The following is a 16,831-nucleotide window of genomic DNA, read 5'->3' on the forward strand; positions in this document are numbered from 1 at the left end:
TCCACATACGAGGGCTTCCATGGTTAACGTTGCTCTTTCAGGTGCCAATTAACTTGAAGATTTCCAACATTCCTACTGAACTTAGCATGAAATCAGAAAAGACTCACGTCTATTAAAGTTTTCATTCTCTGAGGACAACTCAAAAGCGCTTTACACTCAATCAATCAATAAAGTAATTTTGGGTATAGTTGCTGTTACAATGTAGGAAATGCTGTAGCCAATTTGCACACAGCACGGTCCCGCAAACACCTGTATGATAGTGACTTAATAATCTTCCTAGTGATGTGAAGTAAGGGTTAATTGTGAGCACCCTCATGTTCTTCTTTGTAACAGCATCATGGAAACTTCAATGTCCATCTCAGAGGGCAGGCAGTTGAACGTCACATCTGAAAGCTAATATCTCCAACAGTGTAGCACTCCCTCAGTGCAGCAGCAGAGCATCAACACAGGTTGTGAGCTGATTACTGGAGTGGGACTGAGCCCCATAACTTTCTGACTGAAGAGGCATGTACATTACCAACTGAGCCACGACAGATAATATCTTGCGGCGTCACAGTTCTGCAAGGAAATCTGGTCTTGACCCAATTTCACAACCTTCCCAAAACCCAGATTTGTGCACTCTGGCCCTATCAGCCCAAGAAACTACAATTCTTAGAGCACTGATGCTGAAATTGGAGGAACATAAAAATACATCATTTACAGTCAACACACATTGCTGTTCAAAATGTGTTCTAAAGTGTGTTCTAAATTCAGTTAAGTATTAATGACCAATAACCTTCAGAAGGCTTCCATTAATCTCGCAAGCTTTTAATGGCCATTTGGAATAAAGAAATCGAAGAATATTTGGTTTTTATTTCAATGGTTTTAATTATGATAGGCATTCATCTTTTTCAGCAAAAGAAAAACAATTACAACTTAGCCTTTTGTTTGAATTCCATGAGTACCAAAGCTCATTGATTCAGTGCCAACCTTCATTTTTCAATAAACACAAAAAAATTTATAAACCTGCAGAAAAAAGTAATTGCTGACTTTTATAATGCGTCCCTCGCATTAACTCCTCAGAAATCTCCTCCTCCATCCAATTTCCTATCACAAATGTAACATTGTTGGGTCACTTAATATATTGATATTTTAATTTTTACTTTTTTATTACACTTTTCAATTTTCATAGAATTCCTACAGTGCAGGAGGAGGCCATTCGATCCATTGAGCCTACACCAATCCAGGCCCTATCCCTGTAACCCCACATAATTTACCCTGCTAATCCTCAGTATCACTAAGGGGCAATTTAGCATGGCCAATCAGCCTAACTGCACATCACTGGACCGTGGGAAGAGAGCAGAGCAGCTGGAAAAAACCCACCCAGACACAGGGAGAGTGCGCAAACTCCACACAAACAGTGACTTGAGGCCAGAATTGAACCCTAGTCTCTAGCGCTGTGCAACAACAGTGCTAACCACTGTGCCACCCATATTTTCTTGTGTTCTTCTAACTTACAGCTTCTCCAACATCTCCTCTGCTATCCTACTCTGTTGCGATTAATTAATCAACTTAAATAAAGTGGGCTCATGGAAAGCTGACAGTATTTAGCCAGAGCGTGACTGATTTAACTTGTGTCAGTCACAATGTAAATGGGGAAGAACAGATTATATTAAAAAGGGCAAAAATAATAGCAAGAATAATCTGAATCTAATTACATATTCAAAGGTAGCACTTTCTTTTAAAATCCAATTAATTCTAGCAGAGGTTGAAAGAAAGTAACAACCCTTTGGGTTGGTTACAGTTCAAGTCTATTCTAAAACTCTGTCCTCGCCCAGCCAGCGAGTGGAAAGCCAGATCAACTGCACTACAAGCAAGGAAACCATCATTCTGCAGGGTCAGATAATTAACGGTGAAACACCCCCATTAGATCTTGCCGAGATGCAGGGTTGAGGACTCCTGGTTGAAATCAGCCCAGATGGTTAATATAGGCCAAAAAAGTGCCTTTAACAGAAATAACATTTTTCATGGTATAAATTTCTTCTTAAAAAAATCAAGGCAATTGGGTCATGCCTCAAGCACTTCCAATGGGCACCAGAATCCACGGAACTGCAGAAGACAACCATTCAGTCCATCCAGGCAGCACTGACACTCCAACACAGCATCTTACCCAGACCCACCCCATGCCCTTTCCCCTTAACCCCATATATTTACCCTGTATTCCCCCTAACCTACACATCTTGGGAAGCAAAGGGACAATTTAACATGGCCAATCCACCTAATCTGCACATCTTTGGGAAGTGGGGTAACCAGTATGCTTTGGTTATAATTTCCAGATGAATTTGGAGTAACAAACATCAGGTTAGAGAAAAAATTGGAAATTAGTCCATAACTAAAGAAAGAAAGAGATTCTGTCCCTTTTCAACTATTGAAAGCAGTAATGTTTCAGAGTATGGTCTCATTAAAAAGTCCATGTGAATGTTTTGATGGCATCGGTTGCGGCACCACATTCTTTTCCCATTTGAGCAAACGGTTTTTCCTAAGTAAACAAAACCTAACTTTGTCTTCAGTTGTAATGCAGACATTTGGAAAAATACTTGAATCAAGAAGGTGAAAAATTATCTAATTTATTGGGATTTTTGCTTCCCCCACCCCCCCCAAGTCTGTTCTGTGTCGTGTTTAATTAAGAAAATATTGGAATTTTTGTCGTTAAACAACCTATTGTGAAAACCAGACCTGTACTACAGTCACAGAGAAACTCTGGCTGTTGTAAATTGTGAGGGTCTTTGGTTACAACACAGGACACAGTTGCGCAAATAATTGGTATTTTTAAAGCCAACGTTTCGAGTCTGGATGATCTTTTGTCAGGGTGAAATGGTGTTTGGTTTTGTGATTGGTAAAGCTTTTTAAAAATTTACATGAATTGGCACAATTGCGTTTGACAACATTTCACTCCACCTTACTGCAAAACTACAGAGGATTTCCACTTTCACAGCTCTGATGAAGGATTATCTTGACTCGAAACATTGGCTCTATTTTCTCACCACGGATGCTGTCAGACCTGCTGAGATTTTCCAGCATTTTGTCCCACTTTCACTGCCCTCATTCCAGCTCACATACACAATCAAGTGTGCACAGGTGGATGTGGGATTAAAGGCTGAGGCCCAAAGGACAGTCACACAGTATGGATATCCTACCCCTCACTTGTACTGGAACTTCAATAAATTTATTGAACAAATGGAAATTTCTGTGCACCATTCATATCCAATGCAACAGGACAATGAGACTTTGGAGAAGGTGATGGATTGATTGACTGATCAGCAAGAAAAATATTTCCACCCATCCACGGGCTAGGATTGTTTCATATGTTATGGTATTTTTACAATCATTATAATGTGTTGTTTAAAGCCTTTGCTTGGAAGGCTTGATCACCATGCCCACAATTCAGAATTAGCTGCCCTCCTGCAGAAGGGTTAAACATACGATTGAGTGACAGCTCCTTCTCCCTCATGGATTTTTGCAGGATTAGGCTTTGCAAGAGTTAAATTATCCCAAACTTTTCTCTGTACAGGAGTTCATTAAAAAACACTTTTTTCTGCAAGATTACGGGACTCCAGTTAACAGGAAAGCCACTCTATTATCTTCTGTGTAAGCAAAAAGCCAAAGAACATAGCCATTCTGCAACACAATACAGAATGCATGTTTTTTTTCCCCCATTAGCTGTTCCCTAATCCCTATAAAACTACAATGTGATCAACAAAACCTTTGGCTTACATCAATACATTTGTCAGTTCTTAGACTAATCTAGCACTACTTCTTACTGTAATACAAAAGAACAAATGAAAGAATCAAAATTAAATAAAGCACTGAGCTATTAAAATACAGCTTATATAAATCAGACAGAGAATACAAATGATGCAGCAAGTTGAATTTTAAGAAGTTAACTTGCAAGGTAAACTAAGTACAGGAAAATCTCTGTTATCCAGTCTGATTTGGGAACAAGGGGTGCTGGTTAACTGAGATACAAGGCAACACCTGCATATTCATCAAGAACAACTGTGAGTGTTGAGGTCTTGTGAGGGTGTGGGAGTGTGCAAATCAAGTGAGTAGTGCATATGGGGTGAAGGTGATGCAGAGCAGCAAAAGGCCGAGACCCCAGCAAGGACAGACTGCCTATAACTACTCCCGGTGAGTTTGATATCTCCAGTCATAAAATAGACCTGAGCCCAGAATTCCAGTTCATAGGAGGATTCAATTAGCAGAGCACCAGATAACACAAATCTTAATGCAATTATCAAGGAACCTAAAATTCAATTGAGAACAGAAGATGCAGGAAATGCTCTGCACATCTGTCAGCAACTGCATAAAAAAAAACAGATTTGACAATTCACACCTGATGAATGACAGGTGCAGTGTCCAGCACGAGTTGCCAGTGGTGGTAGTAGTAGGGGCAGGTACAATTTTGTCTTTTAAAAAGCATTTAGTTACATAGTTAAGATGGGTATAGAGGGAAATGGGCCAAACATGGGTAATTGCGCCTAGTTTAGTGGTTAAAAAAAAGGGTGGCATGAACAAGTTGGACTGTTTCCATGTTGTAAACCTTTATGATTCTATGGCTCAGAGTCCCTACAGTGTAGAAGGAGGCCATTCAGCCCATCAAGCCTGCACAGACAACAATCCCACCCAGGCCCTACTCCTGTGACCCCATGTATTTACCCTGCTAATCCCCTGACACTAAGGGACAATTTAGCACGGCCAATCAGCCTAACGCACACATCTTTGGAGTGTGGGAGGAAACCGGAGCACCTCGAGGAAACCCACGCAGACACGGGGAGAACTCCACAGACAAGGTGGGAATTTAAACCGGATTCCTAGTGCTGAGAGGCAGCACTGCTAACCACTGTGTGCCACTGTGACTTTCATCAGAATCCTTTCTGTTGAAACATTTTGTGAAAGGTCACAAGCTTAAAACCTTCACCTTGCTCTCCCCACAGATGTTGCCAGGACCCCTGGTTATTTCCATCTTTCTTGGTCTCTGCTGCAGACTTCCAACATCTGCAGTATTTTGCCATCATTCACTTTCAGCTTCAATACATCTATCATGCATCCATCAAGCAATCTTGATAAATGCAATCTGCCACATTTTACAGCACTGAAATGGACAAAATTAAACTTGCAGTAAAACAGCACAATGATTTTAATGAGACCACACTTACACATTTTTCACTGTATGATTATCAAATTAAGGACACTTACCCAATGAAGGTATACTGAGGGGGAGCTTGTTTAGATTTGCCAAGAATTTTTACATCACAAATGGCAGCTTCAGTTGAGTCACGAGGAATGAATTTGATACACATCCTCCTCTTTCTGAAAGCTGGCTCTTCTATTTAAAAGATAATTTTAATATATAAATAGGTGCCTATTATCAAAATTGCTTTCAAGCATGATTCATAACATGGCATGAAAAACAGAAAAAGCAGTTGCTTCATGCTTATCCTGATATATGTACATAAAAATATACCCCTATAATAAATAACACAAACACTCCAATTATTAATTTGTTATATGTTACCAATAGGTTTTGAAATGGGCAACTATTGCACCAATTAAGGAAAAGTGTGACAATTTTTCACATCCCCTAGGGTTTTTGTACTTCTGCTATTCTTGTCAAAGTGACCCCAACTATACAGCAGACAGAACAGATTTTTTTAAAAAAATACAACAGTTCTTTCAAATGTTGTGTATTTTTGTGAAGAACTTAATTTGCACCTTAATTTCCTCTGAGCAAGATGCTGTACCAGAGTCAGAGAGGAGTGGTTTAATTCCAGTTGTGAAAGAACATAATTTACAACTACTGTTGTACTTTAACAGCCGTGAAATAAGGGATAAATTTTCTAATTCAAAACTTTAAAGCTACATGCCTTTATCTGGTAAAATCCAATACTATTTAACCATGTCTGCAACACGTAAGAACCATAACTTACGTGTGTCCACTGTTTCCTGGATAGGAATAAAGCCCACCGGTAAAGTATCCTTTAAATCGATCAACTTCATATCCACAAGCACATTCCCTAAATGGCTCTTTAAAAGCCGCAAGAGAGAGAGAAAAAAAATAAGGTGTCACACATGCTACAATGTTCTGGATAGCCTGTGTCATAACATTCCATTATTTCTCTGACACAGAAACAAATAAACCTCCATCTACCAAGTAAACACTAGAAAATCAATTGGACGTTCCATAAAAGTTTCCCCATACAAAACCAATGAGAAAATAGTGTGGTTCCTGTCGTAAACAAATACGCAGTAATAAGCCTGCCATCTGAGTAAGAATATGAACATTTACACAACTATGGTTCAATAGAAAAGTCCTTATGTTCCCCCTATAATTTTCAGTCTCAGATTCATACTAACATTGGTTCTCTTTTAGACTTCTTGTGTGGGATTTTTCAGCTGTGCTCGCCCCAAGACTGGAAAATCACACCCAAGGTCAATGAACCTTTGGAAGATCCGTGTCCCGTGGTGGTGCAGGATGAGAAAATCCCACCCCTTCTCTTTACTTACCATCAACATCCACTAGGCACACTTTGGCTCAAATATTTCTGCATGTGCAATAAATCCTACAAGTTCCACCAGCATTACCAGGAAATAAGACAGGTGAGTTAGCCAAAGAGATGGGATCGAGAAGCTTTTTTCTCATAATAAAAACTGGGGAGGTGGAGAACTTTCTGGCATGCAAGACTAATGTCATGGAAGGCTGTATGATTGTTGGTACAGCAAAGGGAATATATTAAAGGAGGCCCAATCAACTGGAGAAGCCTTCATAGGTATGGCAGGAAAAGGACAATGAGGAATTCATGAAATATGGCAACTCAAGGGTGACCAAAGAATATGATGCAGAGATAGAGCTGGACATCGCTAATATTGTTGTCCAAGTGCCATGCCAAGCAGCATACGCAACTTTCCAACCACAGCAACAGTGGATGAACTCATTGTTAAGAGTTCTGGTTAAGCTAGCCTTTAACATCTTCTCGCAGCTTCCTTTGCTGTTGGCTCCTTGATGTCTTCCATTAATGTAACCCTTCTTCATGGTAGCACGTCTGAAAAACTCTATTTGTCTTCACTTGATAAAAGAATATAGAGCTGGAATAGATAGGAAAGGGCGGGGCCATAGAGAATTTTTACAGCAGGATGAGAACTTTAGATTGGAGATGGCAGAGGGCTTGGGGCTAATGCAGGTCAGTAAGCATAGGAGTGATGTGGAAGCAGGGTTAGGGTAGAGACAGCTGAATTTTAAAATGAGCTAAGAAGTGGTAACAGGATGGATCACAACTCAACACCCCATGAGCCAGGCACCAATCAAGATTTCACCAGCAATTGGACCAAGATCATGGAAAAGAATAAGCATAAACCACACAGTCAAGAATAACGAGGTTGAACATCAATTATATGTGAAAATTCTTGTGGGTGGGTGTGGGGGGGGGGAATGGAACTTCAAACCTATCCGCTAGATGAGAAAGTCGGATAGTTAAAATGCCCCAGATTATTTAACTGCTATAAAGACACCACTTCAGGCTTTAACAGATGCTTCAAGACAAGCAGCCAGGCACCCGCACAAGTCATTACTGTACTCATTCATGTGCTAATCAGGGTTCAATAATGCAATTGGGCCCAGACAGTGAGTTTAAATTTTCAGCCTGAGCAAGGAACCGTGAAGAGGATCTCGAAGTTAAAACTGAAACTCTTTTTTAAAACTTTCTATTCCAGGGCCTGTCCCCCTTCAATCCTAAAGGAAAGCTTAGGCTTTCCCTGCCCCATACTTTCAGTACACACCCCATCACCCAAAAGACCCTGTTCTCCACATCTACACCAATATCACCTCAAGTCCAAGAGCCACCCAATTTTCTAGAGGATAGCAGCCAATTTCCAGGGATCAGCAGGCTACAATGTTAATAAGGCACGGTGGTTAAAACAACTGCTGCCTTGTACAGTGATGGGTGAGTTAGTAGCGAACCGAAACCAGTTGAATCCTGTCAGCAATCTAGAGACTTTAAAACTCTCCCCTTAAGAATCATAAGAACTAGGAGGAATAGGAGGCAATTCAGCCTTTCCAGCCTGCTCCACCATTTAATACGATCCTGGCTGATCTCATTTCAGCCTAAACTCCACTTTCCTACCCGCTCACACCATAGCCCTTCAAACACCAAATAAAAAAAAATCTGTCCACTGCTCTCCTTAAATTTACTTAATGCCCTGGCATTCACCACGCTCTGGGGTAGTGAATTCCACAGATTCACAACCCTTTGAGAGAAGCTATTTCTCTTCATCTCTGTTTTAAGGATTGATAACTTGAGATAAATTTAGTGAGCATTTGGAAACGTATAGGTTAAATCCAGAGCAGCTCCAACCTGGCTGCCAAAATGTTAATCCACATCTTTATCAGTTTTTTCACTCTTCAATGCTTTCCATCCTCCGTGCAGAACCCTATGGCCTACATGCTCACTCTCATTACTCTCTGCCCCTGCCAAGTTCCATCAGCTTTATGTGCTTTGGCACACTGTCCTTGTTTTCAGACACTCTCCAAGGTCATGTGTCATGATATGTCAGCAAACCCTTGAAGCTGCACACAACCACTGTTTTATTTCTCATATCTGTTCCAACATTGGCAGTCATTCTTTGTCAAAAGATTTTCTAAATCCCTCCACACCTTGCCATCTCTTTGCCTGCTTTAAGAAGCCATGTTAAGAACAGTTTTTCCATTATCTTTTTGCTCCAACAAATTAGATTTTCCTTCTCCTGGCCAACTTCTTTATTCCATCCTGAATCTTTTAAGTTTTAAGTTTAGGCTTATTTATTAGTGTCACAAGTAAGGTTTACATTAACATTGCAATGAAATTACTGTGAATATATCCTAATCGCCTGTTCAGGTACAATGAGAGAGAATTTAGCACAGCCAATGTACCTAACCAGCACGTCTTTTGGACTGTGGGATGAAACCCACGCAGTCATGGGGAGAATTTGCAGACTCCGCACAGATAGTGCCCCAAGCCAGGAACCGAACTCAGGTCCCTGGTGCTGTGAGGTAGCAGTGTTAACCACTGTGCCACCATGCCACCCCTTTTGTGTAACTGACAGAAACATAACTTGCTGTTATTAAACAAATTATAAAGAATAGTTTGGTTTTGTATTCTTGTGCTAGTCTTGTATGTTATTGCAGGCTCTGCACGGTGGCATATTTGAAAGTTTGGGTACTGGCTTATCAAGTCTGGAAAAAAGAAAGAGTATTCACTGCACTTTTATTATAAAACCATAGAATCCCTACAAGGACGCCACGCGGCCCATCAAGTCTGCACCAACTTTCTGAAAGAGCATCTTACCCAGGCCCACGACACCCTGTTCTATCCCCGGAACCCTGCTATTGCACCTAACCTACCGTGGCTATTGCACCTAACCTACACAACTTTGAAAACTAAGAGACAAGTTAGTATTGCCAATCCACCTGACCTTGCACTGTGGAAGGAAATGGGAGCACCCGAAGGAAACTCCTGCAGATATGGAGAGAACATGCAAACTCCACAGTCACCCAAGGCCCGAATCAAACATGGGTCCCTGTGCTGTGAGGCAGCAATGCTAACTAAGATGCCATAATGTCAGCCATACCCCTAGAACAAAAGCATTTGTTCTGACTAAAACAAGTTTATCAGTAATATAAATACAAAAAAATCTGTAAGGATACTATTAAGATGCGACACAGTGGCTAACAACTAATCCAGAGTTGGGAAAATGAAAGGTAATTTAAGGGATCTATATTAAGGGTGGCATGGCAGCACAGCAGTTAGCACTGCTGCTTCACAGCTCCAGGGTCCTGGGTTCGATTCCCGGCTTGGGTCACTGTCTGCGTGGGTTTCCTTCAGGTACTCTGGTTTCCTCCCACAGTCCAACGACGTGTGGGTTAGGTTGATTGGCCATGCTAAGAAATTGCCCCTTAGTGTCCAGGGGTGCGGAGGTTAGAGGGATTAGTGGGTATAATATGTAGGGATACGGGGGTAAGTCAAAGGGCCTCTTTCTGCACTGTAGGGTTCTATGATTCTACGATTTGTATTGGTAAACATTAGGTATAAGGCATAAATTTTAAGTGGGTTAAACTTGTAGTTAGATTCATTTTGGTCAAAGGTTTTTGTATGTGTGGAGATTTGCTCAAATCAAACTATGCTTCTATTGTGCTATAGAGGGTTACAGCATTACAAGTGATCGAACCAGTCAAAGAATGTGTCTGTCGCTTAGCAGCTGGCGGTCCTTTTGAGGTAGAAAGGCTTCTTACATTTCACATCAACTGAATTTGTTTGCAGTTGGAGATGAGACACCAGAGAATGAACATCTCTCAACTGTGCCAGAAAAAGACAAGCTGAACAGAACAAGGGAGCTGCAAAGAGACAGACTTCCCAAAGAACCAGATAACCAGGGAATTGGGACAGAAATGGGCTAAGACTGACGTTAAGAGAACAGAGACCATTGTTCAGGAGAATTCAAAGAAAAGGAGACAAAATGTTGAGTGGAAGACACAGCTGCAGTAACCAGAGTTCAAGGGAGAAAGCAGACTTCAAAAGGTAAATCAAAAGTTTGATGCCATTTTAAGAGTCCGAGAATTGAGAGTTCAAGCAATTGTTAACAGTTTGTACAATAATCAAGACAAATAAATCCTGAAGTGGGAGCTGTAAAAACCTGGATGCTGAATTGTGTTGAAAATGGAGCAGAAGCTTTATTTGAAAGAATAATTTGGAAAACCTGGACTGGTTTAATAATGGAAACCATCAATAGAAAGCATAGTAAAATTAGGGGCTGGATTCTCCAACTTCACTCACAGCTGAGATTCGCCCACTTCACTCACAGCTGAGATTCTCCCATCCCACTGCAGTGAACGGAAATTTGGCTGAACACCAAATTCAATGTCCTTGCTGGTACTGGGGGTGAGGCAGGAATGGCTAGAGAATTCTGGCCAAGATTTTTTAGGAGTGAAGTTTGGAAACTCCCTTGTGATAATCATCTGGTGGGAACTTGAGGAGAAATGTACAGACATTCACTTGGATTAGGGGTGGAGAGTGCATTTGACCACAGCTAACTTGTGTGTTTAAAAAGGGACTGTATATAATGGAGACCATTGTAGCTTAAGATACGCTTTGTAATCAGTATTTATCTTAAAATCTGTGTGTATTTGATCAGCTCAGGGGAGTGGAAAAGAATATTGTATTGTAATCCAACTTCAAAGGGTAATAATTTTTTTGTTGTTGTTTTATGACTCTGTTCCTTTTTTTTTTACATTCTGGGATCCTCCCATCCAGTTATAAGACCAACTAGATAATACAAGAGACCCAGGGTAATTAGTCTGGGATTTTCAAACTATTTCTCCAAATATAAAACACTCCGCTTAAGGGAGATGACATGGAGTGGAGGGGAAGGGGAAAAAGCATGAGGTGGAGGGCGCTGGATTGAGATGAAGACGTGGGAGAAAAAGATGGGGGTGGGGGGGGGGGGGTGGGCAGGCATGGAAAAGGGGAATGGTCTGGGTTGCAGGTTTGAATCCCACCATGGCAGATATTGGAATTTGAATTCAATTCAAAATTTGAATTAAAAAGAACTCTAATGATGGCCATGAACCTATTGTAGATTGTTGTAAAAACACACCTGTTTCAATAGAAAATCTGCCTCCACGTGACTCCAGATCTGCTATTTGATTCAAGGACAACTAGGGATGGGCAACAATTCTGGCCTTGCCCTCGACAAAAGAATTTTAAAAACTGCCATCCCCCAATCATTCCCCTTTCCATACCTCCTCTCCCTTCCATGCCTCCATCTCAACCCTACCATCTCCCTCCCATGCTACTTCCCCTTCTCTTCCCCTCCAGCCCATGTTGTCTCTCTCTTATGGAGTGTTCTTTGTGTGGTGAGGTTGTTTTGAAAATCTCGATCTTTCCTGTTAGAGAACAATTGGTTAATTAATAAAACTTGATCTTAACGTTCAGGTACTGAGTACATCCAGGCACTGTCCACTAAATAAATCTAACAGGCACAACTGACCAATCCAGTCAAATGTCCTGGCAGACAAAAACTGATTTTTATTATAGAATCACAGAGAAATACAGCACAGAAACAGGTCCTTTGGCCCAAACTGGTTGACCATGGTGCCCTCCCACTAGTCCCAATTGCCACCATTAGCTCCATATCCCTTTCCCATCTATGTATTATTTTAGACTATTTTAGATATTTAAAACTTGGTTTAAAAATTGTTTAATAACAATTTATATATTACACTGAAAATACAGTGAGACATGTGGACGGGATTACAGGACTAAGTATACTGCATTCCACATACGAACATGAACCATGGAACAATGGTTTGTTTTCCAAAGGTGTGCATGATCTGGAAGCACCAATAAAAATTAATGATAATTACTCTTTCACATAAAAAGGAAAACATTCTGTATAAGGTTTCCTTTGGAGTTGTAGCTCATCAGCCAAGAGCTTGTCTTGTTCTCACCCCTGACCTTCTCAGAAGGTATTATTGAAAAGAAAACAATAGATGTAGTCGAATGAGACGGAAGGGCAGATTTTGACATTTGCTCCAGTTCCCTTAGCTTTTAACTGCACCGAGTCGGGTTACTGTACTACATATGGTTTGAAGTTAAGCCAGTTATTAGAGCAAATATACTACACCAATTCCAACATGCCTTGCCTTTAGGTTACACAATGCAGGGTTACTCCCGCATTTCTCAATGCTGCAAGATTCCAATCTGAGGCACAATGAGGCCAGGCACTTCCCCCAAGGCAAAGAGCAACATCATAAAGAGAAAAGAAATCAGAGGTTTGTCAATATGCCTTGCCTCTAGGTCACACAATGCAAGGTTGCTCCCACTTTTCTCAGTGTTGCAAGATTCCAATCTGAGGCACGACGAGAAGCAGGCACTTCCCCCAAGGCAAAGAGCAACATTATAAAGACAGGGAAAAGAAATCAGAGGACTAGTCAATACCATCTTTCTCCAGAGAAGCAGTAGCTAAGACCTAACAGCAAACTCACTGCCCAGGCTTTCAGATGAGTAGCAAAAAGTTCAAAGAGAGGAAACCTTTCGACTTAGATTTACTGCTATGTATAACCTTTTAGGTCACCACCAGTGTTACAGATGTCTGTTAAATCAAAGCTTTACTACTCCTCTCCAATTTTTTTTAAAAAGAACTCCTCTTTAGGCACTCCCCAACAAACAGGCAATATTTGAGGCCTCTATTTATACTACCTTGCACGAGTAAGTTCACAATAGACATTCAAAATCCTCATATCCATCTCTACTTTGTACCCATGCTGTGACTATTACAGTAGAATTGCTGTACCAAACCAAAAAAGACAAAGCCTCTTTACACCTCATTTCAACATACAAATGATACAAAAAATTCTATAGCATAATTTTATCTACTAAAATTTGAAGCTATACCCAATGTACATGAACTATAACTTGCAAAGTAAATTCAGCTGAACATTGATTTCATATTTTGACCCTCATTCTAATAAATTGGATTTAACAAAGTATTACAAGGAATTCTACCATCTTATTGAAACCACTATATTTGCAATAAGTGCTCCTAAATTGGTTACTGAAATGTACTCTAATACATTTACACAGGCTTCCATTTTTCAAACCAAAACTGATTACTATAAAAACACAAGCACTAGGTCATTGATTTGAACTTACATTCTCCTTCGAAAATGATCTCGTAAAACAGAGATATCTAGTGACCTTGGATTTAAATAAGCCGTCCTTCCAGAGGTCAGCATCCAAACCATCTGCCGTTTGCGAAATCTGTGAAAACAAGACAGCATGTGCAAATGTGAGGTGGAATAAAGCTAATTCATGTACAGTGAGTTTTGCTACTTTCCCTAATTAACACCGACTGTACTAGTGCAGCATCTCATTAAATTATTCCACCAGGTACTGCACAAAAGTATTTTCAAAAATGCTTCTAAAATATACAGTCTCCAAGGATACAACTGACTAAAGATACACTGCAAATGGTTTTGATAAGAAATCTGCAAGTTTTAAAAGATTTTGTGGGCAAAAAGGATGAATGGCACTGAGAAATAGAGGGGTGAAAAAAAATCATATACTTAAAATTCAAGCCATGCCAGGGAATGCTTATGTTGCGTTATGTTGACAATTTATGAAACAACACAGGAGAAAATAACGAGATGTGCTAAAAATGGTTTTGTCTCTGACTGCTGCTAAATCGCCAGCCTCTGAAGCACAGTTTACACAATTGACAATGGTAGTTTCAATTTACACACATCAAACTGTTCATTTTGAGACAGAGCAGCTGTAAAATGGGGAATCTGAATTTACAGGTATAGTGCAATTAACACTGTCCACCACTAAAATGAAGCTATGCATTCTCTTTATTCTGGGGAAAAAGTGCTTATTTTGGTTTAAAATATAGAGTTGGTATTAGTCATTGGTTAATATACACAACAGAATTTTTTTGTATTTACAGAAACAGAATATTTATGGCACTATTTATTTAGCCCATTGCACCTGTGACAGCTGAAAAAGAGGTATCTGGCCAATGCCATTTTCTAGCTCTTGGTCCATATTCCTGTAGATTACAGTATTTCAAATGAATATCCAAGTACTTTTTAAAAGTGATGAGTGTTTTGGCCTTTACCACTATTTCAGATGGAGAGTTCTGAAACCCCACCATTCTCTGGAGAAAAAAAAATTTAATACTCCCAACTAACCCTTTTCTCAATTACTTTAAACCTATGCTCCTGGTTACTGACCTCCCTGCTAATGGCAAGAAGTCCAGGCCCTCAATTTATATACACCTCAATTAAATCTCCCCTCAGCCTTCTCTGTTCCAAAGGAAATAACAACTCCAGCTTATCACGTTCTTCCTCGTAGCTAATGTATATAATTAAAATTAATGGCGTGCTGTGCAGCTTAACCAACCAAACTGGTTTCAAGGTAGTCTCTAACTATCTCAACTGCAGACTCACTTCACTGATAAGTTACTGTAAAACTCACATGAAATGGAGTTTTGACACTTGCAACATGAACAGGTTAATCTCACAAAAAAGTATTCTTCAGCATTGTGAATCTGTCACACAAACTGTAGAGGGCAATTTATTATCAGGTAGGAAAGCCATTTATTATCTAGTAGGAAAGCATTTTAACTGTGTTTGCCTACTACTCCACTCAAAAACAGCTTACTTCCACACACCCTCAGGGGTCCCCAAGCTCTTGTACGTGTACCCCCAAGGATACACAAGACACCTCTGGGGGGTGGTGGGGGGGATGGAAAGGTAAAGTTGTCTAAGGATGAATTTAAGGTCTAATGGAAACATTTAACATGACTTTTCCTTCATTTTTAAACAATTCATTGATTGTTCCTTGTGCGTGTATGTGCAAACACATGCGTACAAAACAACAAAATGTTAGGTTGCTTCCTACTCAGTGTTTGCCCTGTCTTGTATTTTTTGACCCCAAAGCAAGCTTGTTCCACATAGCCAAGGATAGACTGTTGGCTTTGTCCTGGAGGGCAGGCCTCTGGGCTATATGGCTGCCAATGATTCTTCAGCATGTTCTTTTGACTTTCCTACTGGAGGTCAGAGATCTCCATGGAGGACTCATCCTCTTCTGACCCACTTGGAGCCAACAGGATCACCTGGAGCAATTCACCGTCTGGAAGGGGGAAATGATCACCTGCATTTAAATGGCCTTTTGCCCGGAGGAGTAAGACAATCCATTGACAGTCAGGAGGTTTCCTGAGAGAATGGCCCTTCTAGGTAGAGATGGACTACTGAGATCTAAAAAGGAGCAGGAAGTCAACTGCTCCGGTCCCCTGACGGGCACACACGCCATTCATCCCCAACGGGAATTTGTGGGTTCCAATAGGAGCCTTGTCCCTGTGAGATCCCCCTGACAATGCTGAACAATGGAAAGAGCCAGCAAAGCAAGTCAGCTCCTGGTACGATACGGTGTGGAACTGGAATGACTAAAAACCTCATCCAAGTAGGAAGGAAATTCAGAGTTTACCACACATTTAAAAAACAATTTAATACCTGATATCACAATCAGAAAAGCTACACATCATTTAACACTCCATGATGTTCTGAGTGGACAGAAGGATGCTGCGGATTTAGAATCTTTCTATTGTATATACACACACGATGTAAAGTTTGAAATGGTCTCCTTCTGTGCTCGAAGATTTTATGATTCTAAGGAAGTGCATCTAAGAAAACGCAATTTAGAGCTGCTACTTCCACCTTTCTTCTTTTCCACAGCAAGTATGTAGCGAAAGCAGATAATGAGAGTTATCCCCCATAATTGGGCCACTGCCAACATTTTGAATGAAATGGACTGGAGAGATAGTCTGGGGTAGAGGGAATAGGCATATGCAGAAAGTGAACAAAAAGTTTTGCTCACCCAAATTGGACTACACAAAAAAAAACCGCCATCGTGCTTCTGTGACCAAGTTACTGAGCAACCTCCAATTCAAACTATCACCAGTCACTCCAGACATTATGCATCCAGACTCAAACAACCGCATCCATTACATGAACGGCAAATAGTACAATTAAGACATTGTTCCAAATGTATTATTATTTGTGCATTCTCCACAATGCATGGGCATTAAAGAGGTTAAAATATTAAAACTTGTATGCTAGTAGGGATATTTGAAAGGTTTATCAACCTGGAAGGGAGGACGTAAGTTTGGGAACCGCGGCCATTTGAGATACTTAAAGCACGCACACATACCAACCCTTTTCACAAATCATCCAACATGACACACATATTTTAGGGCAAAACTGTCA

At 40.4% G+C, this 16,831-nt stretch overlaps 1 protein-coding gene across 9 annotated transcripts in view; it reads right to left on the reverse strand.

The window, feature by feature from the left end:
- Nucleotides 1-16,831, reverse strand: part of mvb12ba (multivesicular body subunit 12Ba) — a 159,499-nt gene that overhangs the window by 109,625 nt on the left and 33,043 nt on the right. For all 9 annotated transcript variants that reach the window (XM_080212253.1, XM_080212245.1, XM_080212246.1 and 6 more), the window contains 3 exons: nt 13,719-13,826; nt 5,967-6,063; nt 5,236-5,365 (listed from right to left, as the gene is read on the reverse strand). In XM_080212253.1, the coding sequence (XP_080068379.1) occupies nt 5,236-5,365; nt 5,967-6,063; nt 13,719-13,826 (335 nt within the window). The remainder of the gene's footprint in view (nt 1-5,235; nt 5,366-5,966; nt 6,064-13,718; nt 13,827-16,831) is intronic.

The sequence above is a fragment of the Carcharhinus amblyrhynchos genome, chromosome 25 (assembly GCF_965287045.1).
Source record: "Carcharhinus amblyrhynchos chromosome 25, sCarAmb.v2.hapA, whole genome shotgun sequence".
NCBI lineage: Eukaryota > Metazoa > Chordata > Chondrichthyes > Carcharhiniformes > Carcharhinidae > Carcharhinus > Carcharhinus amblyrhynchos.